General features: G+C 41.0%; 1 protein-coding gene across 1 annotated transcript in view; it reads right to left on the bottom strand.

The window, feature by feature from the left end:
- Window positions 1-1,753: 1,753 nt before the first annotated feature.
- Window positions 1,754-27,472, bottom strand: part of syt6a (synaptotagmin VIa) — a 67,710-nt gene continuing 41,991 nt past the window's right edge. Inside the window, exons 2-7 of the mRNA XM_084552527.1 lie at window positions 14,510-14,900; window positions 13,020-13,581; window positions 6,110-6,230; window positions 4,951-5,122; window positions 3,773-3,923; window positions 1,754-1,899 (exon numbers count right to left, since the gene is read on the bottom strand). Coding sequence (XP_084408653.1) covers window positions 1,828-1,899; window positions 3,773-3,923; window positions 4,951-5,122; window positions 6,110-6,230; window positions 13,020-13,581; window positions 14,510-14,900 — 1,469 coding nt within the window. The 3' untranslated portion in view covers window positions 1,754-1,827. The remainder of the gene's footprint in view (window positions 1,900-3,772; window positions 3,924-4,950; window positions 5,123-6,109; window positions 6,231-13,019; window positions 13,582-14,509; window positions 14,901-27,472) is intronic.

Consider the following 27,472-nt stretch of genomic DNA (forward strand, 5'->3'; position numbering starts at 1 on the left):
TTAACCAAACATCACATTGGGATTTGGCATTTTATCGTTACACAGACAGCTTGTTGTCATTGTCCACCGTGCTTGCACGCATCCTGATGCTGTAAAACAGTAAAACGGAACTAGTACTACTACAGGGTAAATGTAATCCCTATTATCCAACATTTATTTTATTAAAACAACTGCAATACTACTGTTCACCTGAACGAGTAAAAATCGATTACAGGATAATCAAGGCCTTAACTGGGATTTTGTGCATCGTCTATCTGATAAAACTTTTATCTGTCTTTGCAGGCACCCACTTAAGGAATCACACAGATGGAAAGAAACCTTTTTTTTTCCCCTTTCACACCAAATATCTTTGAAAATGTTGCAGATCAAGATCAAGCATCTGGGTGGAAAATCAAAAACACATTATGTGTGTACACCAAAAGAACGGTATAATTACTGACAGAATAAACACAGAGTTGCATGTCTCTGAAATAAGGAATATGTTCACTTTTTCGTTTCGTATTTCCTCGGTCATCACCACCAAATGTCAATTTACTTCTAAAATCTTTTTTTTTTTTTTTTTTTTTTTTTTAGTTTAGAAAAAACAAAACATATGTACGGTTACCAGTAGACGCCTGTACATAAAGCTATACACATCCACCAGATTCTGTAAAAAAAAAAAAAAAAAGAAAAAAGAAGAAGAATAGTAGGAGACAACGAAGCGCTTTAAAGAGCGTTTTTTGGAAGGAAAACATGGTGTGTGTGTTTTCACTTGGAAGAAAGGGTGAGATTGCTCAAAAGCAAACGTCAAACAGAGAAAGAGGTAAGGGTGTGTAAAGTGTGCTCAAAATGTCCCTGTGTACAGAAACCTTTGCAGCTCTCATTGTTGTCAAAAATTTTTCTTTTAACATCTGTCTTTTAGGTTGGTTTTCAGTTTGTGATATAAAGTAGTTGTGCCTTTTTTTTCTAGTAATTTAAGCTCCCACTTCCTGTACTGAAAAAATTGTGCTGCAGCCAGTTTCCTCTGCTGTGAATTCCAATAATCCTGTTGTTTCTTCCTCTGTGTCATGTAAAATGGCTGCTTTTGAAGGCAATTTTGTCAAGTGGTGAATATTTTAAGGTGTAGATCAAACATTTGCTTATGCTAGTGATAGTGAAACTGGAAGTACGGTAAACTCAGCTGGAGCATCACAAATAATAACAAATTACTTTTTAATGTCTAGTTCCAAAATGCTACAGTTCAGTATCGTTGCATGGGAATACAACACTGTAAGATTCAATGTGAGCGAGCTCTAGAGATTTGAAATTGCCTCAGATCCCTTTTAAGATCGCCTCTTTTTCTACCACGGCCGTGTCCTCAGCTTCCCTCTGCGGAACGTCCTCTGCTTTCAGGCAGCGATACCCGAAAGAGTTTTTTTTCCATCAAAGAGTCTCTGCAGTCTCTGCAAAGCTGAATCTTCAGTGTTAGGAAAGACTCCTTTGAGGACGAAATCAGTTCGCCTCAGCTCGGACAGCTCAATAATGAATGTCTAGCAGACTGGATGTCCAGCCAACCTCACGGACAACAAAGCTGACTCTGGGCCATCACAACACCCACATTTCAAATGGACAACCTGAAACTTTAACCCGAAAAGACGCCGCTTCACACAACTAACTGACTGACGGTAGATCAGTTCTTGGAAGTGTTCTGGGACTAGAATTGAGGAAGGTAGGGACAGAGAGAGAGAGAGTGAGAGAGAGAGGGAGAGACAGTGGGGTTGTGTTTCTCCTCAATCAGACAGACAGGAAGTGGATCAGCAGGAGGGAGGAAAACCCCCTTCTGGGCTGCTGGGTCACAGGTGGCTCTGCTCAGGGACTAGCAGGGGGCCTGGGTGAGGGGCAGGAGCCCTGGCTGTCAAAGCTGGCTGTCCTCGCCTTCCACTGCAGGACACACAAACACAGGGCAGTGATTCATCAGGCATATGCTGCTTTCAATACCAGGCAAATATCTGTAAAGCAGAGTGCCAGTGTCCCAGGGTAAGACTGAGTGCATTCATACGAGGAAGCTTCAGTAAATCTAATAAGAAACCTGTGTGAAATCGCAATTAAAACAAAATAAAAAAAAAATAAAAAAATTTGCTGCCAATTTAGTTTGAAAGCTTTCCTCATAATTACCTAAAAAATAATGAACCTGATCAAAATAATTAAAAGTAGGCCTACACATTCATGGTATTCAGTGGTGGACAGTAACGAAGTAAATTTACTTGAGTACTGTACTTAAGTACAGTTTTTGAGTATCTGTACTTTACTTGAGTATTATTTTGGGGGGATACTTTTACTTTCACTCCACTACATTTGAAGGACAAATATTGTACTTTTTACTCCACTACATTTCTGTTGATGCTCTCGTTACTCGCTACTTTTGAGCTGTAGCTCAACTGATTATTTTTTTATTTTTTTCAAAATTCTGAGAAAAACTGTTTCTGCTGATTCGCATATGGTTTGTCTTAGTTGTATACGTCATGCCATACAATCCATTCAATGGAGGAAGAAACTGGAGAAACACCTGGAGAAACTCCCACCGAGCACCCGTGGCCTTATCTCAAACCCATGTTTGAGATTTTTGCCACAAAAAGTGATTCGTTTCAGTTTAAATGTTTGTTGTGCTTACCACGAACAAATTATATCACAGCCTACAAGAACTCGTCTTCCAACCTGAAAAAGAACGTCAAGGTATGTAGAGAGAGAGAGAGACTGGGTGGGTGCGCGCGTGCCTTAGAATCGCATCAGTGGATTGTATAATGACAATAAAGCTACTTTCCTTTCCTGTATTTCCTGAGATACTTTTTAAAAACTTTTACTTAAGTATTTTTTTAAGGAAAGACTTTAGTACTTTACTTAAGTAATATTTTGACTAAGCTACTTTTACTTGTATTGGAGTAATATTTGACAAGGAGTATCTGTACTTTTACTCAAGTAGTGAAGGTGTGTACTCTGTCCACCTCTGATGGTATTGTGAAAACAGATTTAGGCTGACATAAATATATCCATGATATTTGCCTAGAAATAATAATAATTATAATGGTAATCGTGTAAATGTAGTCATATGCTAAATGTTTAAAAATTTAAATTTTCAATTCCCATAATGCTTTGCTGTATATAAACAGGAAGTGTGGTTTCAGTGACTCTGACTGTGCTGTTTGGTAAAGTGGCATATTTCCAAATGAGCCTAATCGGCCCTTTGTTGTTCTTGTTCAGAGTGCACTCAGGCACGACCTGACAACTATCACTTTAACTATAACTTTGATGGAGAAGAAAAGTAAGACAATTCTCAAGAATGTTCTGGACACATAAAGGGTCTTTTCTTTGGTGGATTTCTATACGTTTGTAGTGGGACTTCAGATATGGTGTTATCCTCTGAGAAGGTAAGTCATATTAACTTTAAACATCTGTATTTCATGTGTATATCAGTGTGTTCAGATTTAATAAGTTTTTGACCCTTGCAAGTAGCTCGGTTCCTTAAGGCCTCCCAAAAACAGTTTGTGAGCCGCTGTTGCTTCTTCAGTTGCTGCTGCCAAACTAAACAAACCACAAAGTTTCATTGTTATACAAACACCAGTTGGCTCCTATCCCTGTAACCTCATGTGTCCTCTGTGCCACCCTTGCAACTTCCCTCACAGTTTAAAAACTATCGCCATCAGCGGTATTCTTTTAAGTAGGCTGAGAATTACCAGCCAAGCATCCTGATTACTAATCTGAAATGATAAACACGTACAGCGTAATCCTGTAAAAATGACTCCAGCCCCAGATTTACCTCCTTCTCAGACTTCTTGGACTCCAGCAGGGGGTGCCAGTGTGCAATGGGCTTCCGCGGATAAGCCAACATTTCGTTCCAGTGGTCCCTGCCAAGTCCGTCGGCATGGCATCCAACCCTCATCACACCGATGATCTCATTATGACCTACCCTGTGGGGACACACGCACACTGGTATGAATACGTCTGATTTAACCTGACATGACATCTTATACATCACACTGTTTATAATTGCAAGAAGAGCATTTTGTAATCAGAGGAGACACAAATCTCAATGCGGACGTCTTGTCCATTAATACAGTGAATCCGTGACCGATTGTCTCTGTGACACCAGAGCTGACTCACTTCAGGGAGCCATTCAAAGCTGATCTTTGCTCTGTGAACACTGTGTGAAGTGCAAATGAAAGCAGACTTTGCTTTCTCCATATAATCCCCGGATTATTAGCACAACCTGATTTAATCCTCTCATAATGGCAGACTGTAAAGAGAACAGGCTTCTAAACCTGCAAGTAGCCTCTCCTTTCATAGTACACAGTCAAAAGGATACACGCAGCCTGACCTTTCACATGTATGCTCTCATTCTGTCAGCTGCCTGCACTGCACTCTTTTCCTTCTTCCTTTTATAGATTCACATAGTGTAAACAGAAAGGTACTGCACTGCTCTTTTTTTTTTTTTTGAAGTTCAAATACATTATTTTCAGCAATATCCACAAAATAATACTATCTATCTATCTATCTATCTATCTATCTATCTATCAACTGTATCTCCTCCCACTTTAACAACAGTATCTAATTATGTTATTGGATGATGGTTAACTTCCAAGCTAGTCTCGATGTACCACAGTCAAGCTGGTCATACTACTTCAACTGACATTTAAAGTCAGGACTTCAGATTAAAGTAAAACCTAATTTCTTGTGTCAAACTCTGCATACACATTGTCCTTCCCAAGATGTGAAGAGTCATGATGAAAGTAAATTACATCTTTAACATCTTATTTTTTGCTCGATCCGTTAGCTTGATGGCTTCTTCAGATGTCTAAGTCTGTTCAAACAAAGTCCCAAAACTCAAAGATATATCGTTTATGCAGAATTTTAACAAAGAAAACCAGCAAATCCTACTCACTTAAGAGAAAGAAACAAACAAACTGGCCACTCGTTCTGGCTCTACTGTGTACGTACAAGTCGTAGTCCATGACAGAGATGTGCAGGCTGACGTGGTCCATGCTGTCTGGCGGGATGTCAAAGATGATGGCCTCGTTGTAGGTGGGGTTCAGAGTGTTCTTCTTGATGCTCGTCTTCTTCTTTTTCAAGCGCCTTCCGTCGCAGATGAGCGACACTTTGACGTAGGGATCTGATCCGTAAGAGGAAAATATTAACAGCAAAGAGAAAACTTTCTGTTTAAATATAACATCATGTTTGGGTACGCTCTGAGCTATCTGTCTCATTTAGGAGCTGCCAGGGCAGTAATTATCACAAAGATCAGTCTACTGGGATTATTAAACGTGTCCGTGTTTGTTTTGTCAGCCAAGGCATCTTCAAAGATATCCACGAAGACTGAACCATCCGTTTCCTATTTCATTATCCCTCATGCATGTCAGTGTGTGTTTTTTGGTTTCTACTTGAGCATGAAAGTAACCCTGGAGGACCTGGCATCAGTAATGTGCATAAAAGTAGATGAGTCAACAGCTTGTGTAAACAAAGTGGATGGGAGGCCGCAGATAGCTACTAAATAGCGTGACTGAGAAAGCTTCCTGAACGCTGATTTAAGTCTTTGTCCGTCAGCAATAATTCGCCTCGTATGATCCATTATGGCACGTTTTAGTCAGATATGAGCTGCCGTATATCTATAAACAACAATCAGCCCAATGTGCTTCAGGGCACAATTCAATAGATCCGTGTTTTATGACGCACTGATTGAAATAATGGCAGACAGCTAAATCCCCCAAAAACACAGGGAGGGGGGGTTTAAAACTGTGAGTCACATTAAAAAGAAGGGTTATTAAATGTGGGAGGACAAATACCACGTTGGCTCAGAATTACACCTGAACCCTGACATTTAATGCCCAATAAATGTCACATTTTACAAGCGATATCAGTATTGTAGGGAAACATGCAATAGGAAATTGGAGCGGCAGTCTATTAAAATGAGCCGAGCGCCTGCATCTATTCGCTGACAATGTCTTAATATCGCAAGTGCTGAATATTATTAACTGCTGAAATAAACAGAACGCAGCAGCAGACAGGGCCTTTCCACTGTTTGTTCGCCTCGTGTGACATGCTTGCGGTTGGATATTCAGAGGAGGATCGCTGCAGCTGTAATGAAATCACAAAAACACACCTGAGTATCCAGTGATGTCCATGGCCTTGAGGTTCCTGCACTTGATGACAGTAAGTGTGAGTCTGCCTGCGGTGGGCAGGTAGCACAGTGAGAACATGATTTCTCCAAGGTCAACACTCTCCTGTGGGAGGCGAAAAAAAGCAAAAAAAATAATAAAAAGACTACAGTTTTTGTATTCAGCTGTGATGCTTTCAGTCCAGAGTGAAGTGGTGAACAATAAGAGTAGGGTCTCATCCTGAAGGTCTGTTTCTGGGATCAATTCTCATATTTTGTTTAAAGTCTGCTCTTTGCAACCACTGCAGCTCTCAGACACAGCTAAAGAAGGACTATCTAATGTGCTATTGGATTATATGTTATCCTTTTCAACCTTGACCATGAAACCGCAAACACCTTGAAAATATATGATGTTCTGATGGTTCTCAGAGTTGAGACCACACTGAGTTAGCTGGTTCATGCTCAGAATACACATAGAGGTGCATTAAAGAGCAATATAATGAAACTTTTCTCTTTTATATTTTTTGTTTGAAAAAGTGTCTCATTATGAGCTTGCTGTTTGATGACTGCACTTTCCTTTTAGGATTATGTTCAGACAGGACGCAGGTATTGTGAGCTGGTATTTTATTTTAAAATGTGAAGCGCACTGCAGTTAGAGAATGAGTTGTATGAAATGCCCAAGTCCTCGTTTTATGCCTTTGTCAGACAGACCCAGTAGAGAAATGTCAATCACATTTAAACTATGGATGGTTGGGCTCTGTTTCTGTCATATTATCAGTAGCTCTTAGCAAAACATTTTGTTCAAATGTTGTTTATTTAAATAATTGATTTCACGATTGACTGCCATGATTAACTCCTAATAAAGCACTAGTGGAAGCACCTGCAGAGCATGATTAGGAATATTATGTAAGAATAAGGACTGTTTTCTACACCTATCAGGCATAACATTATGACCTAATATTGTGTAGGTCTCCCTTGTGTCTCCAAAACAGTTGTGACTCATCAGAGAATGGACATGGGCCTTCTGAGGGTGTCCTGTGATGTCTGGAAACAGAATGTTGTTAGTGGGGGCCTTTGGGTCCTATGGGTTGAGGGGAGGGGCCTCTGTGGATCATCCCACAGAGACTTGATCATTTTGGGATCTAGTGAATCTGGAGGCCAGGTCAACACCTTGTGCTGTTTTTCATGTTTTTTTTTTTAGTTGTTCCTAAAGCGTTGTTGTGTGTGTGCCTGTGTCAGGCTGCATTCTGCTGGGGATGGCTGCTGCCATCAAGGAGTGTCATTGCTATGGGGTGGGGGTGCCTGGTCTGGTCTAGGTGGGTGCTACATGTCTAAGTAACATCCACATGAATGCCAGGTCCAGAATTTTCCCAGCAGAATATTGTCAGAAGATGGTCAATGTTATTTCGTTCTCCTGTCAGTGGTTTTAATGTTGTGGCTGATTGGTGTATGTGACTGTTTCAAACCACAAATTTCTAAATGTGTGTTCAGAAGGGTAGCACAACCATTTGGCCATGTAGTATTTACTTCTTTCTTCTGTATACAGTCTGTGGTTTGGACCAAAGTGGTGAACCGATGCTGCCTTCCAATGGGTTGTGTTTACCGTGTTCACAAGAACATTTCTTATTAAAGGCTCCAACTTGTGGAAAAGTTTTCCTTAAAGGTCAGAGTTCATGAGTGGTGTCATGTTTGCTGATGTTTTCAGAAGTAAGCTTCAGAAATGTATTGTTATTTAGTCATATAGAGTTTCATTTGTAACTTAATATCTCCCAGAGGCCTTGTACTTTTATTATGCCTTTTCATTTACCACATTAAGCTATCTGGTCATTAGCCTGCTAAACTGTTAAACTCTATGGCTTCTAGACACCAACTGTTGCCTAGCAGCGGTGTTCTTGTGACTTTTGGCTGATGTTACCACCTTAACGCCAAACTTTTTGTGTACTTGACTTCCCATATTGTGACCCCAAGTTCACAAGTTCCATATGAAGGCACCATGACCAGCGGACCACATCGCCAAAACTAATCAGAAATAATCCTGAGTGAAACAGAATATGCGCTCCGAGCTTTTCATTTAAACTCTGAAGAATCTGTGAACAGGGTAAACAAAGGAAAGCTGAAGGTCCCACCGCCAACATCAGAAAAAAATCAAAAAAGGAAACATTTCACTGTAAGTCCTTGAGGTTTTCCAGCACGAACAACTTGCTCTAATTACAAAATTATGGGCGACCTCCCGATCGACTCCATGATGAGTTTGCCAAAGAGTAAATTTCATTATTCTCGTTTGGATTACATTATCAGAAAGCGTGCATTTTGATTATGTTTCCAGATGATCATCATCCATGCCAGTAAATTATAACAAAATTGAGAGGATATCAAATTTACAGCTTAATGCTTTGATGTAATTTAACTCGATTACTAACATCAATCAGAGAGTGAATGATCCTTAGAAAAAGTTTGTTTTAAAGGCTTCTATCATCAAGATCTCTTATGTAAGAATGTTTTCTATATATTAAATTACAGACACAAACTTTCCAAACACAAACTAAAATCTAAGCTTTTACATGTACAATCCTGTGTGAGCCCCCACTGAGCTAATAGTCTCAAGTGTAATGAACGTCCTGTTCTGTCCCGTGTGAGCTCTCAGCCCCATCCTATAAATGGTATTGAGGTCGCACAGACCCCTAATCACCCTGAATGAGCTTCGTGAGAACCCGGTTGATTGGCAAATCCCAAAACGTCTGAGTGCTGCAGTCTTAGTGTCTCGTCACACATGCAGCTGCGATTTGGCTTTCTCTGCTGTGGAAGCGAGGGATTTTATTTGAAGGGTGTGAAGGTTCAGCCCAATGTGAGAGCACAGCAGAAGTGTCAAGTGTTGTAAACGCACGAAGTGACACTTTGATTTTCCTTGTAGAAACACAGGCTGGTTTTGTGCCAGTCAGTACCATCTGCACTGCACTAATCTTTTTTTTTTAGCCTTACAAAGGAAATATACAGTCATGCCCACAGCTACTGTATAAGTTGCCATAATGTTTAGTAAACTCAGTCCATCCAGTAGCTCCATAGATATTTATGTCAGCCTCACAATGCCATTAGATGAAAAGTTAAGTGGTTACCAAAGCAATCATCCTATGCACCACAATGTTTCTAGAGCCATTAGTTATATATTTCACTAAAAACCACAAATGCCATCCTCATGCTTGTACTGGGTGATCACCAAACTTTGTAGGCTTCATCTTTTGATGAATTAAAGAATGTTTTCATGTGGCAACATCATCAAACCAACACTTTTCTTCTATGTTAAAATGCTAGCTCATTAAATCAGAGCTTGATATAGACTCCAGTTGGAGCTCTTGCTGTAGGACGTGAGAATCGACGTGCTTGATGCCTGGTGACAGAGTGCTAAACCTGACTTTGTGAGCCACTAATATTGATAAATGCTCTCCTGAAGGTAGTTTCAGATTTTTTAGCTTCGCCGAACCTTCATTAATAATATAACAACCTTTTCCACATCTCCCTAACACAGTTAACCATAATGTGCACTTTCAAATGCAGCTGCAGGCGCCAGACTAAAATGACAAGCTCTAAAATCAATCGAATGAGGGAAATGTGCTTTTATTAGAAACAAATGGCACATTGCTTCTTTTCTCCTTGCAACCCTGAAAATGTTTTAGACTCACAAGTCGAACTTTAATTCATGCCCTAGTCCCTGGTTTTAGTTGTTTTTTTTGTTTTTTTTTTGGTTAATATTTAATTTTGTTTGGCAGCACAGTGGCACAGTGATTAGCTTTCTGTGTGGAGTTTGCAATTTCTGCCTGTGCTTGTGTGGGTTTTCAAAGTAATAGGGGATTCTGTTGGCTGTGAGGATGTGAGGATCTTTGTTTGACTCTCTCTCTGATTGATGGGCTGGCAAATGATCCCCCCACAACCCTCTACAGGATAAGCTTTTCTTAAGATGATCAGATTTCTTTTCTGTTTATTGCATTAATTATTGAGAAAAAGAGGCTTTTAAATGTCTAGATCAAATTTAAACAAGAAATTCGGATGGAACTGTGATTATGAACATGCTAGCATGCTAAAATTAGTATTAAGTTCAAAGTGTCTCAAAGAGTCTCGTACTGTTTACATATGAATAATTTATTGTAGTCACTTATGCACTGGTTTCCTCTCTGTGGATGCCTTCTGACTGAACACTTGGGTTTTAGTCACCTCTGCAGTTGATAGATAATCTCCATCCATGTGACTGATTAGCCTGTAAAAACCTTCCCACAATACTTGTGCTTGTGGGTCGATGTTATTGACGAATATCCCTCATCGATCTGTGAAATGAGGAGAGCTGCTGGCTGTGTCCTCTTGCTTGATGCACTATGCCGCGCAGTATCTTACTTTGTCTTACATCAAACCCCCCTCTGTATTTGTTTTTTGTTTCATCTGAAGCTCTGCCATCTGTGCATTCTTTATGTTGCCAATCTTGAATTTATCGTGAGCAAGGGATTCTGTCATAAAATCATTTGGTGGTTCAATAAAGTTTGCGTGCCAAGAAGAGCGATGCCTGCGTTTCTGTCCACTAAGCAATAATGTTGAGATTATTGAACAGGCCCTGAAGAAGTTCAACATCTTGAGGAGGGAGGGAGACTGTCAGATAAAAGGGCTCTGAGGACGTGAGAAAGTGACAATGTCTCTGAGGTGCCTAACGTGGTGCCAGAGACAGAAAAAAAAAACACTTTGTTCCTGAAAATGGCCCCTGGACATTGTCAACAACTGCGTCTACAAAGAGGTGTTTGGGCACTGTACTGCGTTTTATGGGTTTTATGAATTTTGGGAGTGCTAAGACCCATCACACAATAACTGCAGTTGTCACGTAAAATGCAAGAAAATAATAATAATGCATTCAGTATGCGTTGGCTTGCATTTTAATTCAAGATGAGGCATATGGCTTCACTATTTTTAGAGCCTGATTATAACAGGAGCTTATATGTTCCAGCCAACACACGAGGGAACCGTTTTTTGTGTAGACTCGGCTTTAGTCTCAGTTCACATTCATTCTTTCTTTTAGCTTGGTGGTGGCGGTCAGGGCTGATCAGTTAACTCAGGGAATCAGTCAGGTTTAGTTATTCTTGATGTGTAGCAGCCTAGATTTTTTTATGGCACTTGTTTTGGTATATCATGGCAGGAAAAGCACAGGTCAGACATATCATATTAGAAATAACTGCATTTCATTTACGTGAGCTAGTCCTGTCGTCCTGTATAGACCTTTTTCGCAGCAGACATTTTGACTTGTCACAGAAGGGAAAGCACATGTCTAATGATGATGGCTCAGATCCACTGAACCAGCACGCACGAAAGCAGGACCTGTCTCAAATGGAATGCAGCCATCATTAATACACCTGTGCCCGCTGGGTCATTGTCAGGACCCATTGTTTTGTCTCACCTGCACTTTTCCTGCTACAACGAATCAAAACGTCTGCTGTGAACATGGTGTGCAGACGCCTGTTTGCCTACTTGTCTTCTGCTGAGAACTGTCAAGCCAGCTACATCCACATTTGTTCCCTTTGAGGACAAAACTTGAACAAAACACCGTCAACAAACTTTATGTGTAGTTGAGCTAACTGCTAAAGTGTACTTCAGGTAGACACCAAATAACACACTAGTTACCAGGCTTTAAATTTCTTTCCCTCAAAACCTGTCAAATCTTGGCCTCTGCAGTAATGCAGAGGCCCTGATGAACTTCAGCTGTCGACAAGTTGGTCCCTTAGTGCATTTTAAGCAGAGATGAAGGGCCATTTATTTTTTGTGAGTCTGAGATGTAATTTTTCATCGTCAGATACCAACAACACAATTGTGCCCATCAACTTGCGTTCACACTATGAGCGACAAAGCTACAACTCGGACGCCACCAAGTCTCCGTTGGATGACGTAATTGTATATCGCAAATATAACACGGCAACAGCTGAAGTGACTGGATATGATTGGTTGACGTGTCAGAGGAGCAGCAAAAAAGTTGTTGAGGCCAGCTCAGATTTTATGAGGTCAGCTTGTTGATTCATATCGCCGGCTGCCATTGAAAATGTAGCTTGTCGCTCACTCACTGCTAGTGTGAACCTAGCATCAGTATGTATGCATGCTGAGCATTAAAATTCTACGTAGATCAACAAAGTGTGTTGTGTTAACTCACTCTGTCTGTTTTAATCAGCCTTTCTGCACCTGACTTTTGAGCTCACGATGTACCTATCAGTTAACCAGCCACAATGTGGAACTTGCGCTGCATATAAACAAACTTGTTGGTTTTCTCTATTGACATTTTCAGTAAGGTTTATTCCACTGTGTCATTATCGGTGTTGAATAAGAAGAGACAAAAGCACCATTGCTTTGTGAAATCCTGCAACGAGCAGAAAGTGAAAAAAAATCTGGAGCTGCAGATGGCAGGAAAAGTCAGACATTACGTTTTGCAAGTTCGGCAGGAAACGTTTGTCCAATATTGGAGCCAACTGTAGTTTTAGCCACAACATATAAAATATCGCTGCAGTGATATTAAAACAATGTCCCCGTATTTTCAGCAGATCTTTTGACAGCAGACGTCAGCAGCCGTGAGACAAATCAGAAATGGGAATTGTTCAAACTGCAGATAGCCGAACGCAATTGCTGTCATGCTGGAAATCCAACAAATTTTCTGACAGGCTGGTCAAATATCAACTGATACCTAAGATGAATAAGGGGGAACCAATGTGGGATTATTGTGTGCATCACTTCTTAAAATATTACAGAGGACATGTCTGCAGTGTGGCAGTGTCTCTGGTTTAAACTGTAATTGATATGTATAGATATACCTACACCCTAACCCTAGAACCTTAGAATCACTCTTCAATAAGTCTTTTGACAACAAATCCAACAGAAGAAACAATAAAAGATAGATTCTTACACTGGTGGCATACTGGATGTCCCTCCATATGTTCGTCTCCCTGGACAGGTCTGACGTCTCAAACAAGTTCTCCAGAACCACCTCCCCAATCATGTCGTGTCGTGAAAAGCGGTCAAAGTCAAAGACGCTCATGTGGAGCTTCCTGGCAGCCAGGTCATCGTAAGGCACAGGAAACTGGAAGCTCTCGCTGAATGTGGGGTTGAGTGTCTTCCGGTGGACACGAGTCTGGAACTTCTTGCGGTCGGGTAGCAGGTAGACCTTCACGTACGGATCAGACGTGCCACATAAGTCCTTGGCAGGGAGGTCTACTGCTCTGAGGATGTTGACCAGGAGGGCCTCGTTTTCGTAGTCGTACTTGAGGGAGAAGTTAATCTTGCCACAGTTTTTGCTGCTGCCATTCTTGGACGACTCCTCTGACTCCGTGGCCTTCTGTTGGTAGAGCTCTGGCTGTATGCGGCCAATGCTGGTGGGCTTTTCATCCTTGTCCACCATATAGTCATTTCCAAGGTCTAGACTGCCTACCTGCATCTGCCTGGGCAGGTGTCTCTTGAAAGAATTGTGCCTGCAGGGACAGATAAGACAGATAAACAAAGAGTGACAGGTGTTGTTAAAGAGCTGTAGTGAAACTCTTGGAGGTTTTTGAATTAAGCGACACCTAGCTGACCTCAAAGAACAACTGTTGACCAAGGGCAACATTTTGCATCACCTCCTGTTCTCTGTTGAAGTTGCAATTAGTCAAAGACAACAGCCAGCGGCTAGGTGAATTATTTCCTGTGTGCAGAGAAATAACTAGGAACCTGTATTTATTTTGTTTTTAAAAATGCATGAAAGCTACTTCAGGATTTTTTTATTATTCTCATATTGTTGTCTATCTTTTAGCAAAGTGAAGATGCACTTTATTAAATAGCGCCAACAAAAACAAAACACAGTGGCAGCTCAATGAGGCCCAGAGGGGAGGCATGAATGTGAATTACTCCTGCTTCAGTTCAACAACAAATAGATGTGCTTTTAAAACACGTTTGCATAAAAGGTTAAATGAACCACTGATGTTCACTTATTAATATGTTGGAAACGCACAGGTCTGCTAGTAAATATACAACAAATGTTTTCCACTCTTCAGCCATTAGTTCTTATGAAACAGGCATCACATATAATTAACTTTACCAGAATGACCTGCAGAGATGCCCCGAGGCAGGCTTGAACATCCCTAGTATTTGTTATTATTAACTTTGTTGACATCGAACCGCTTAGAAAGAATATTTCTACCATCATTAGAGATGTATTAAGGTTATTTGGTGCCTGCTCTCCGAAAACATGTAGCAGCAAGGCTCTTCCTGATTAACGCAAGTTACTTCATGTTTGATTAATGGAGCTTCTTGGATTCTACAGGCATGCTTGCATGTAAGCCTAAGCATACTTACACATGGGTAACCACGTCACACAAGCTTATCGTATGTGTTATCAGTTTTGCATACATGTACGTGACTAACCGAGTGGAGGAGGCCGGCTCAGTGGTTTGTCTCTGCATCCGTTGCGTGCGGCGCAGGAAGTGCTCCCTCATGGAGAGCTGCACATCGGTGGGGATGTCGGGGGAAGTATGGCTTATCTTCACCGCCGCCTCCAGGAAACCCATCGAACCCATGGGGTCCTTCACCTTCTCTGTCGCCATGGTGACGGGTGACTGCTGGGGACTGGGCAGCAGGAGGGGCGGCTGGAGCGGGCAGTGCTGTGGGCCACAGGCCGGGCTGAGGGATGCGCTGGGGAAATGGGCCTTAGTCCGCCAAGGCACCCAGCAAAGCTTCCAGGAGACGAACGTAAGAAGGCCCAGCAGAGCCAGGCCACAGACCACAAACACACCAAGCAGGAGGCCAAAAGTAGCGTCTGGTGGCGAGCGGCAGGGACCAGAAACAGAGGATCACACAATATGGACAAACAGATGGTGATTACAAGGGTGAGAGAGGACAGAGAGAGAAAAAGAGACTGTTAGGACATGATATTTCATGCAGTCTGCAGCTAAATCAGTGCTTTCTATATAAGACTACAGACATTGAGCGAGTAGAGTGGGAGATGTGCTTCATAAATATTAACTTCCATTAGTCTTCTGTTCAGCTGCAGGACAAGTAAAGCCTTCTGAATTCAGAATGGGTCTAGTTTTTGCACACCCATATATATATATATAAATATATTTATATATAGTTATATATATTACATCATACTCTCTGCATAGGTAAACATAATTATGGTCTGGTAAATTATAAACAAAAAATAATGCAAATGATCTGAATTAGTAAAGAGACTCATGGGAACAGGACCAAGGTGTCGGGAGGCTTCCTCCGGGACATTTAGCATGAAGCAGATAAAAAGAGCCGGGCACACTCAACCTCATTTATTTTGTCGTATGAAAAAAGCATCCTGGGGAACAAGCAGCATGCAAAGAGCTGGAGACACACCAAGAATGCTGACAAGCACACTGCATGGATTCACAGGGACTAAAGGATAAAAAAAAAACTGAGCAAACAGTGCTATCTCTGGGACATTTTCCTGAAAGTAATTACATTTCACCACCTGATGCTTGGATTGTTTTCCACACACTAGAGCAGGGACTGGAGTCAGTTCTCTAAATTTTGCTTGGGTGTCCTTTTTCGCGCACCTTGATTGCTCAGATTTATCTACAATAACTCACACTGAGGAGCATCGCGTGGCCTCTCAGAGGATGCTTGAACGCCGCTCCTCCACATAACACACAGCAGATAGCAGGGAGCTGCCTCTCAGCACACTGGATTTGCTCTTTTCTAACATTTACCCAACTCGACCTTTTTCTCCGTAGAATCTGAGCGTCAGCGAGTTCTGAATCCTGGATATTATTCTGTATTTACTTAGGGTTACATTATGACATGTAAATCAGGTAAATTGTCAGCAGTGGTGGGATGTAGTTTGCATTTCTACAGTACTTCACTTAAAGCTATAGTACAGGACTTCTGCATACAAAAGACTGTATGTTACATTAAAGCTATTGCAAAACAACTTCACACAATACTGATTAATGTTAGTGTGATCGTTATATGATTGCATGTTGCAGCAGGTTAACTATTTTAAACATACAGCTTTGTAAATTGTTAATCTCTAGCAATGCATCCTATGTTATAAAGTTATTTCTTAGGTTAAACCTGTAATGTAACCACCAACTATAACTGTCAGATTAATGTAGCGGTGTAAAATGTACATTACATCCCTTTAAGATCTTGTAGAAAAAGGTTTAATGAAAATACTCAGGTACATAAAATCCATCATTAACTCACCTAATATGACACACTGCTGCTTTTATGTTTAAGCTATCCTACTCAAATTTGCCACTTTTTTTTTTGTTGCACAAATTAAGCGCGCTCATGTCCAACATTTAAACTAAATGGAGTGTCCACTCAGGCGAATTTATAGCTTAGCCAAGTGGCAGACAGGATTTCAAGCCTGGAGGATTTATCCCCGAGGAGGATTTCTCGGCTGTCCGCGGCCCTTGCCTCTCCGTGTCATCTGAAATTTCACACAGCTCTCCACAAAGCTTCATCTCGGCCGGACTGTCGCTTGCAGAGTCTTCATCCTCCGTCACAGCAAATCAAAACTGACCCCACACTGTGCACCGGAATATGCCGTTGCGCGCTCGTGGTGACAGTTTTTCGCATCGGGAATGGCGTTGATGGGTCAGAAATTTGTATTTGAGCATGTAACTTTGGGTTGTTTCACTTTTTCAATTGCAGAAACCCTTCAGAGTATCCGCTAAAGTTTTTTCGAGTCTGACAGTTCGAGTCCACACCCAAACCTCCATGTCAGTTTTCAGATTCTGAGCACCAACAATATTACTGCTTATTAGCTTAAAACATAAGATTATAATGCTCTAACTAACTAAAGTTCCTGGGGGACGTAAGCAGGATGTATAATACTTCCATGGCTTCAATAGAGTAATCAACTTGCTACAACTTGAGCTACATTTTTGTAAACTAGCACCATTAAAAGTTGGCAGAATTATCTTTTAGCAATTCACTGTGGAACCACTGATGTAAAGAGAGTTATTCATGGATTCCTTCGTTACTGAATGATCTGGGGTCACAAGGAGCGCCCATTTGTATGATACCTCAGCAGGGTTGATGGATATGAGAGATAATGATAACCTTTAAAAGTCACTCTGAATCTCAGTGCGTCATGCCCGTGTGCTCAGATTTGACTCTGGGACCGAGTATGAATGTTGATGCTGCAGCTCCAAGTGATGACCATGTCGAGGAAGGTTTTTGTTTTCACCTCTTCTTCACCTCGCACAATGTCTTGAGGTGAACTTCACAGTAAGAATACCTCTGCACTAAAAATGACAGGGTGTGAGCAGACTGGCACACACGATCGATACAGAGTGGGGGCTTGCGTACCTGGGAGTGTGAAGTTAACATTTTCAAATCTGGAGTGCATACAGGTACGGAGACTCTTTGCATGCAGAGCAGCATCATTGTTGCTGTGCATTGGCGTGACAAAAGTATCTCAATAGGAAATAGAAAGATGCCCATCATCCTTATCTGCAGCTACAAAATATACGGTACACAGCCTGCACTGCCTCCGTTCATTTCTGTTTTTATATATATATATATGTACGTATACAGAGCCACAGAGTTTAGCCGACTGTGGGCAGCAAATTATATTTAAACTCTCGGGCCAAATTTTATCCCCCTGTAGGAATTACATCATATCGAAATGATAAGGACAAAAGAGCCGGTGGTAATTTGCCGAAGGGTTTTGAGATAAGATGGACCGGTTCGACGACGGATGTTGACTGGCAGGGTCGCCTGGAAAGGTCTCACCCAGCAGGTCCGTCCATCTTGATGTAAAATTCGGCCACTTTTTTGCTTGAGGAGACTGAAAGATTGGAATCTGTCTGTGATAACATGGCTCTTCTTATAGGGGACAAAAAAGGTAGGAGGCTACTGTCTTGCTGCGTACGCACTCTTACTACAAAGTGAGTACCTTAAAATGGCTCGCATCATTCGAATTATGATGTTCCTGTTTGTCTAATTTGATCCAGAATGAGCTGATGCCTGGCAGTCCTGGGAGAATAATTACAGCTTTCAGTCATCACTTGATGAGAGGCAGACTTGGACAGACGAAGCCGCAAAAAAACACAAGACAAGAACACATATTGAGGGAGGCCTATTTATTGTGAGTCACGTTTCTGTAATTATATTCCGTTCACATCACAGCTCCACTTTGCAGTATAGATGTCTTACACGATAAAGGTATACAGCGAAACAGAAACCTTGATATGTCTTTATTATAATAATCACAGCAGCTGGTTCTGAATCGTGCATCTGTCACTGCCGGTAGTTCGGTGTGATAAGGTTAATGAGAGGACTCCAGTTTTGCAGCGCCTACAGTACAGTAAGTCATTTCTAACATAATGAACGCAAAAATAGAAGTGTTGAAGCTGAAAGTCTGCTAATTTCTCAGTCTCTGTTGCCTCTGAGTGTTGAGAACTCAAACTGTACGCAAAGAGTTAATGATCCTGCGGTGGTGAGGCAAACGGAGTCGGTGTGAATGTTAGAGAAATAGAGAGTGATAGAAAAGCCATTGTTCTTCCTCTCCAGACAGATGGGTAATGGAGCAGAGCTGTGTGAACACATTACTCCCTCTGGAAACAACCTCCTCTGACAGCGTGAGACTAGACTGACCTCGGGGTTTAGCACGCTATTAATGATCACACCCACGCCGTGGAGGAGTGGACTATCACTGTCCAGTAGTCAATCAGAAGAGTCTTTTCGGGTCCTTTCACAATAAAAAACCTTTCACAATCAATGCAGCAGAGGCTGAATCAATCTCACTGTAAAGCCCCTTCACTGGGCTTTAGAGAAGGAGGAAAAAGACAAGGAAGACGGGTATTTAGTTTTTAAAAAATGAAATGTTCAGCTATGGCACTCTGAGCTGAGCTGACTTCCGTGGATGCCGTGAGAGCGCCGGTGTTTTAAAGACACTGCGGCTTGCTTACCCTTTCTGGCAGCATGCAACCAGTGCATACTCTCTCCACTGCCACTTTGCATGTTTGAGTACCATCTGTGATTCGGTTGTGGAGTTTAGTGTTGGGGTTAACTTCCTCTAAAAATGGCAAGGCTACAAATGATGAGGTGTTTCTGAATGTGTTCACATTTAATTAAGGTTTGTTTTGAAGTTGAGTCAAAGTGAAGCCTGAGGGTTTCCTCTTTTTTTTTTTTTCTTTTTAAATTGAGCTCGAATCGAACCTGGTTTCCATAGTAACCTGGTCATTAGAGAGAGCATGCACCCTCTCTGTTTGCGGTTATGACTGATTCATATTTGGCAAGAAAAGTCCACCTGGCTCAAGATAACACACAAAGATCATAGAGATGTAAAAATGCTGCTCTTGAAGAGTAATCCGCTTTTCACTCAATTTGGTTGGAACCCACTTTAGGCTTTTTAGAAAAAGACAGTAGTTTCATTATAATTTAAGGGTAAATGAGGGATCACGACGGCTTTAGTGTGGGCCATAAAAAGTGCACTTCGCTAAAAGCAGAAGGGAAACGTGTCTGTGTTTGCGAAATCAATCCGTAGTTAATGAACCCAATACGTCTGTTTAGAGAAAAACAGAACACACTGTCTCCGGACAACTATCGTCTGCACCGTAAGAAGAAACACTAAATGTATCGTATAAATAAAAACTCTGCATCACATGGGCAAAGTTCTCTTATTCAGTCTCAATACTGATATAGTGTCTAAATTTTGTCTTGCATGTAATAAGATGTCATTATCCCAAGATGAAAAGTCAAAGCTATGTGCTGGTGTACATAAAACTCACAGTACAAGTACAAGTTATTGAGCTGCGAGAATTTAAAATTTTTTAAAATTGCTTGTTTGATGTACAAGGTATTACATGGACTTGCCCCACCTCCCATGTCTGACTTTCTTAAAAAAAGGGCTCACAGCGGTCTCAGGACCAGGGCCTCCTCTAGAGGGGACTGTGAGGTCCCACACAGAAAAACAGACTTTGGACAAAATGCTCTTTCTGTACAGGCCAGTAAAATCTGGAACAGTCTTCCACTCTCCATAAGGGAGTGTCCCACATTACAAACCTTCAAAGCAGTGGTTGAAAGCAAACCAGTCTTGTAACCAAAGACTTTTATAGTCTTAGTAATGTACTGTCTTGTGATGTGCTCTTATTGTGATCTGATCCTGTCCTATGTCTTATCATGTTTTTGTGTTACCTGTGTTTTGTGTTAAAATATAAATAAGACAGAAGAACAATTCCAATCAACCTAGCGATGCTAACCCTATATTAACTACACATACACTTACAAATACACTTTAAGTGAAGCTAGGACCTACAGCCGCATTAACATATAGAGAAATAAATGTCGAAATACATATAATTGTCTAACCATTAAAAATTGTACAACTACAGCCATAAAAAGAAAAAAATAGTCTTAATAAAAGTGTATGCATTGCAAAGTATAAATATATCAAACCCTGTTATTTAATGTTGGCCTTTTCCATTAGCAAGATATAGTTTTATTTATATGTGTTTAATTATTTATGCATGCTTACTTAAAATATTTGTGTCTACTACCCGCCCAATTAAAATATGGGCATTAAAAATTAAGTAAGAAAACCTTGTAAAAGCGGTCGTTCTGCTGCTTCTGGTTCAGGATGGATCTCAGTAAGTTTTTATTACAGCTACGTTTATAATCAAGTGTCTTTAAGGCAACATTTGGTGTAGAGCTAGACTTTGTAGCTCAATTCTGGACTAATTTAGGTGCGACATTAAAGATTTAAATAAGAAATTGAACTTAAAATACAGAATGAGGTACAAGTCTGCACTTATACTTCTGAATTGTCAACTTCATAGAGTTTCAAATTCCGCTTGGTGATCAATAGCAACAGCTGTGTCTTGCACTGCTGGTTTTCTCTCATCATACGTGATCCATGATAACCGCAGGGGGGAAATAAAATGTGGATGCGAATGAACCACAATTTATGACAATGGAGATCCTGTCTTTGGATATTTCATTCATTTATTTAATTAGCTCCACAAATGTTGCCGCAGCTCTCCTCAGCATCCACTGATTCTTTATGCCGCACAGTGTGCCTTGGTGGTACTGAATAACCTGCAGCAACTTTTAAAAGTTTAAAAGTCTCAAGAACAGAACACAAAAGGATGATGTGCAGCAGGCTTGTTATTAATGGCTACGATTTCCAGAGAAAATTAAACTGTTTCAGGAAAAGAACACTATACATAACAGGCAATGGCATTTCATGGAATTGGAAACTGTGCATCGACTTTCTGCATCTGGTTTCAGCCCCAAACAGGCTTTTGCGGTCAACAATCTCCTTAAATTGTAAATGTTTCGCAAACACACTTGTTTCAAAGCTGTCACTGGTGGCTTTCCTGTCATTTGTCCCTAAGGGGTGAAATAATACGCTCTAATCTTGATGTGGGTACCTCAGCCATTTTTGGATTCCTGTATCCCATGGTGTCTTTTTCGAGAGCAATCAGAAAATCCCATAATCCCCCCAGATCCCCAAATCCTAAAACCCCACCACCGCATTCGAAGAGGAGTTTAGAACCCAGCGGATCAGCCGGAGGTGTGAAGAGGAGGAAAAAAAAAAAAGATTCTCACACTTTACCAGAGTGAGAAAACCGTGTCACGTTTACAGGAAAATTCTCTAAATTAGGCTCGACAAAACGTAATATTACTCATTGGTTTAACGTGAATGAATCATTTCCCAGCAATGGTGGAAGGAGAGTCCCGGGCTGTGTTGGCAGTAAAGATAAAAGGGGACAGAAGCTTTAAAGACACAATAGATAACTTTTTTCCATTATGTGAACTCAGCAGCCTTAAGCGAAAAGCAGAATATTGGGCCCTACGTCAAAAGCAACAGTGCAGACAAAACATTCAGGCAATGCATCTCCTCTTCTGTATCCTCTTAAAACCATTCGCCCTGCTTTGTCAGCTCAATCACTCCGTGTGTTTGACAGTTCCAACCTGCTAGGCCAAGATATACTGTCAGCTGGGAAAATGTTCAAATATTTTAGAGTTGTCTGTTAAAGCAGGTGGTGTTTTTTTCCTGTCTCAGTTTTGCCAAAATATGCCACGGCGACGTCTTGTCCAGGAAACAGTCACGCTGAAAATGTTCAAACTCAGAGACAGCTCAAGGATGCAGACAGCCTAAGGACAGGGTTTTGTCACCAGGAGAACAAAATACCAAACACTGTCAGCTTTTTCATCCCTACAGTATAATTTCAAATAAAAACGGCTCCAAGACAAGTTACTGTAGGAGTGTTAATAACATATTGTGTAGGGTGTTGTATAGGCTTGTTCAAACTTAAAACATAAAATAAAAGAACGCTAAGATGAGTGCGATATATTCATAATTAAATTAAACAGTGCAATGCCAACTTTAGGACTGGACAAAGGTTTAGGGGTTAGGATTAGAGTTTGCCTTTTTCTGTTGGCGTCAACACTGAGCAGACAACACTGTTCTCAGCTGAACAAAGACCGATTGAAACATGTAGTGTGCATTGACACTAAAGAAATCACAGTCAGCGCTGAACTTCAAAAGCCAACCTTGCTAGCAAACTACGCCTGACAGACAACAACTATTAGCTGCAGCGTAAAAATGTTCTAGCAGCTGTTTGGATCACAGGATGACAACCCCTGGATGGAGCCTCTTACCAAAGCAAAAGTCGCTTATAGAATAGCTCAGTATGTGCGTAAACCATTACACCTCTGCTTTTGTTAATTGCCACTGAGAAACCTTTTATTTGTCCTTAAAGAAATAGCTTGGGAAAAGCCAACATGGTGATGAGTCTCTGGTTTCTGGTTCTCCGCCATAGTGTTTTATATCAGGCAAGACATATATTTCTTTATTTCCCGTATCAAAGATGGTGAGTGTTATTTAAAGCAAAACCACAGTCATTCCAAAAATGTAACCATGTCCGTGAGCTTTCCCTAAAGCTAAGTCTATTTTGTACCTAAAAGTCACCTTTATCATTGGTAATAAAAACTGTTGCATTCATGAGAACATCACTGGTTCATACGGAAATGCTTCTTTATTTTAAAATGGTCAAATCTCTGATCTACCACCAGATGTCCTCAGTCTTTGAGCCTTTGCCCAGTTACCTGACGGCCACGCCCACCTCACCAGGTCCCTTATATATATAAATACATATACACCTGTTCTCCACATACAGTCTTTGCCAGATTGTTGAGTGTATTTGTCTAGCTCTTTGTGTTTTTTCCTCTCTGTTTTCCCTTTAACTTTTTAACTGCAGTCTCTGCTTTGCTCCCTGGTTTTGTTTGCCCACTAAGATTCTGCTTCAGCATACATGGGCGTCCTCATCCCTCCTCTCCACTACTGCATTAAATCCAAACTGCGTCGAGCTAATAGCCAGCTAGTAATTTTGCACTCTGCACTAACAGCAAGGTTTCCTTATTGACCATTTTTCACCCATTCCTGCAGCACATTAACAACTCCCCATGCTGAACTCTCCGCAACCTCTGCCATTTGCAGTAAACTTTCAGAAGTTCACGACTCCCGTTTAAGGTAGCATAAGATCATTCTGCAGCGTTCAGCAAACTGCCGTGACATGTGATAATCGCTTTTCTCTAGTTTGTCTTTTTAAAGAATCTACTTGTTTGAAGTTAATTTCTTATCAGCAGAAAGGTGCATACTTGATGCCTCCGCCTCACTACGTAATAACTTGAGATTGCTAATGACTTTAAAGGGTTCATACAGTGTGCCAGCGCTCACACTCAGTAATCCACCCAAGAGAGACTCTCAGGGAGCTGTTATCTCCTCCACATGTGCGAAGGTAATCAAGGTGCAGACTCTCGTCTCTATGGCATCTTTCAGCGGTTCAAAACGGCTCTTATCCCTCCAGGAAACTTAAAATATTAAACTCATTACTGAATTCATGCATTTTGACCTGAGTGCGTTCTCCGTGGTGTGGAAGGCCGTTTTTTTGCTCTGTTCTGTGGCCAATCAGAAGCCACAGGGGGGAGCATCCCGTGAGGCTTCGAGTGTCAAGTTCACTCTTGTATTAGCATCTGGTCCTATCACACAATTAACCTGCTTGTTGACCAGGAGCCCCTATCTCTGTCACACAGCTTTCGGTGTGCCAGGTTGCCTTTACTCAAGGGGGGTTTGTACTGAGCAAATATTGTACTTCACTGCAGAGCTTTACAGACCTGCATCTCCTCGGTTTAAGAGAAAATAAACATTTGAAATAAAATTTGAAAGATGATTCTGAGTGGTAGATGAGAGACGTGCGCTGCTAAACCAACTCATTACTCATTAACAGACTACATTGTGACTTTCCTGAGGGTAAGCATTAATGAAAATTGATTCATTGCATACAAATTAAAGGACTAGTGAGTAGAGTTTAAGGGTATGTATTAGAAGAAATGGAATGTATAATATTCCTAATTATGTTTTCATTAGTGGATGAATTTCCTGTAACTATGAATCATTGTGTTTTTGCTAGAAGGACTGGGTCTTTTTTCACTGAATCCGCCATCTTACACTGCCCTGTTTCAACAGGAAACCAAACATGGAGGTTGCAGTCACTAAAAAAAAAACTATTTACACTGGACTACTAAAAGTATAAAACTCTGGACACACCAAACCTACCCCAGAAAAAAATGCTTTTGAACTAGGGCTGTCAAAATTAACGCGTTAACGCGGATTAATCCATCATCATGATTAATCTGATTAAAAATTTTAACGCAATTAACCCATCTGCAGCGCAGAATGACTCTGAATGTCTCTTTCAACGCATTTCGGGCAGTTTGTCCAAGTAGAGTTACCGTTGCCCATACGCAAATGGGCAGTGACAGGCAGCAGAACCAACCGATAAAGATAAGGTGCTGTTTATTGATAAATTTTAATCAGATTAATCATGATGATGGATTAATCCGCGTTAACACGTTAATTTTAACAGCCCCAATTTGAACACACTGCGCAGACCACAGCCAACAACCAGCTGGCACGTACAGTACATTGTGGCTTTGGAAAGGAAACAACTCTCCATTCTAGCAGGTGGCAGTAGTTTGTATTCATCATTCAAAAGGGGAAACTGGAAGAGCTTTTGATTGTCGCATTTTTCATTTTGTCCAAGATGCTAAATTGACTGAAAAGCTTGTATTAGGGTTCCGACTAGTGGCAACGCTGCAGGATATACCTTGGTGTTTCACGGCCTTAAAAGTGGACCCTATTAAAACAGGGCTTTAAAATTGTTGTTATTCCGAAGAGACTGGCAACAAAGTAGCACTCCTAACGAGTACATAACTCATGCAAACTGAGTGCGGCATAACTTCAGTTTGATCCTTTAAATATAATGTTTATTTAAAGAGTGCTTTTGTAAAAATGTGCATCACGCGAGGTAACAACAGTAGATTTTACAACAGTATCATAATGTTAAGAGTTCACATATTGCTGATAGATCAAAACATATTAACGGGTCATGGCATAAGATGTAAAATGCAACCGTAACTTGGCGTGGTGAGCGTTTGGTTTAGCTGGGTGGTAGGCCTACTTCTCTTTGACTGTTGCTGCTGCAAGGAATCTCCTCTCCTCTTTGTAAAGGATGCTCCAATGTATCACATGCTAACAGAGATAAGAAAGGCATTAAAGCACCTTTCCTTCCTTTCCATATCATGACTGCCACTTACATTTGTGTGGGCTACGTCACTCGGGAAAGCAAAAAAGAGTATTCAAGTACAACCTGGCTCTGAAGCTGGCGTTTTTAGTATTTGCCTCTTTAGCTTGGAAAGGAGCCTATATGACTCTCTTACATGTATTTGTATGCTTACTACAAATAAAAATGCACAGTATAAAACTAGATTCAAGAGTTGTTTTTACAATTTCAGTCAGTCATTTCACACTGATGAGCATAAATGCCGTCTTCAACTGGAGCTTGTGGTAGCGACATGGGAAGTTTTGTACACAAAAGACTTGCCGTTCACGTGGTAAAAACAGCTGTAGGTCACGAGAACACCGCTGCTAGGCAACCGTTGCCATCTAGAAGACACAGAGGCTAATGGTTTAGAAAGCTAATGACCAGCTAATTTAATGTAGGAAATGCCACATCATAACAAAAGGATGAGGCTGCTGGAAATATCAACATTTTCCTCAGACATATAAAATTGCAATATATTATCTTACCATCCACCTCCAACATTTCTAAACGTCAATAAACACATCACTCATGAACTAATGCCCTTCTGACAATTTCCACCTTTGAGGTCAATAATACCATAAGAGGGGGTCGGTCCTATGGACTCTGCTCGTGAACACTGTAAACATTTGAAGGCAGCAAAATTGGTATATCGATCAATGACCCCGATTAAAAATCAAACGTCTTCTGACGAGCGATAAACTGCTGATGGCTCCAAATGTAGTACATAAATGTGAAAAACGCCAAAGTCTGTTCTTACACCTTCCCCATTTAATATGATTGCGTATAACTATGTTAAGCTACTTTGACAAATAACAGCGGAGACATTTCGCTCAGGAAATGAACTTCTTTATGTGCCTGTGTGGTAGCAAAAGAATAAAAATTGCCATGCAACTAGAGCAGAGAATGTAAATTACAGTACACTGTGTGCTCGTAAAAACACCTACAAGCTTCAGGCTCCTGAGAAGCATGACACTCTTATCTTCCAGTATAAGTGATTTCAAGGGATACCCCCAGCATGTCCCGATTAATTATTTCCTTTGTATTTGGTTTGCACAATTCCTTGGGTAGTGGCATATACGTAGGTATCTGCCCCCACTGTTCAGGTGTTATGAGCCCCTGACCTTGAGTCACCCCATCATTGCCCTTGTTGTCAGTCAGACATGCCATTTCCCAACCACCTGACCCGTGGCACATCTGCATCCGCCCCACACAGCCCTGTCTCACAGATCACTCTGTCGCTCTGTAGATAATGAATTTTTACCGTACAGAGACCTATAAATATTATATCCAATATGAAGTCGCATGATTTGTTTTATATGAGATGTGGAGGGAAGGAATGTCATAAACCAGCTGGAGTTAGAAGCTCAAGAACGCACAAACTCCAGAGACCGACGGAGCAGCTGGTCTGCAGGATGCTGTCAAATAATAAAGGCTGGCAATTTACAACATTACAAAGGTGGAGGACCTTTATTGATTCGGCCCATGCCTCCTGCTCGCCACTATATGGATGCTTTAATTTCCATGGGTATAGCAATAAAAAAATAACAGGCTGCAATCAGACCAGGTAAAAACAGCTTAAGCTCATTTTCAGTGTCTGTAATTTTCATCACCAGGGATTTTAAATGGATCTGCTACGCCTGTTACAGAAACAACTTAGAAGTGCCTGGCATTGCACGATTAAAGCTTTAGCTCTGCTCAAAATGCTTCGCTGCCCTGAAATATTGCATTGTTAATC

Source organism: Chelon labrosus (genome assembly GCF_963514085.1).
Source record: "Chelon labrosus genome assembly, chromosome: 10".
NCBI lineage: Eukaryota > Metazoa > Chordata > Actinopteri > Mugiliformes > Mugilidae > Chelon > Chelon labrosus.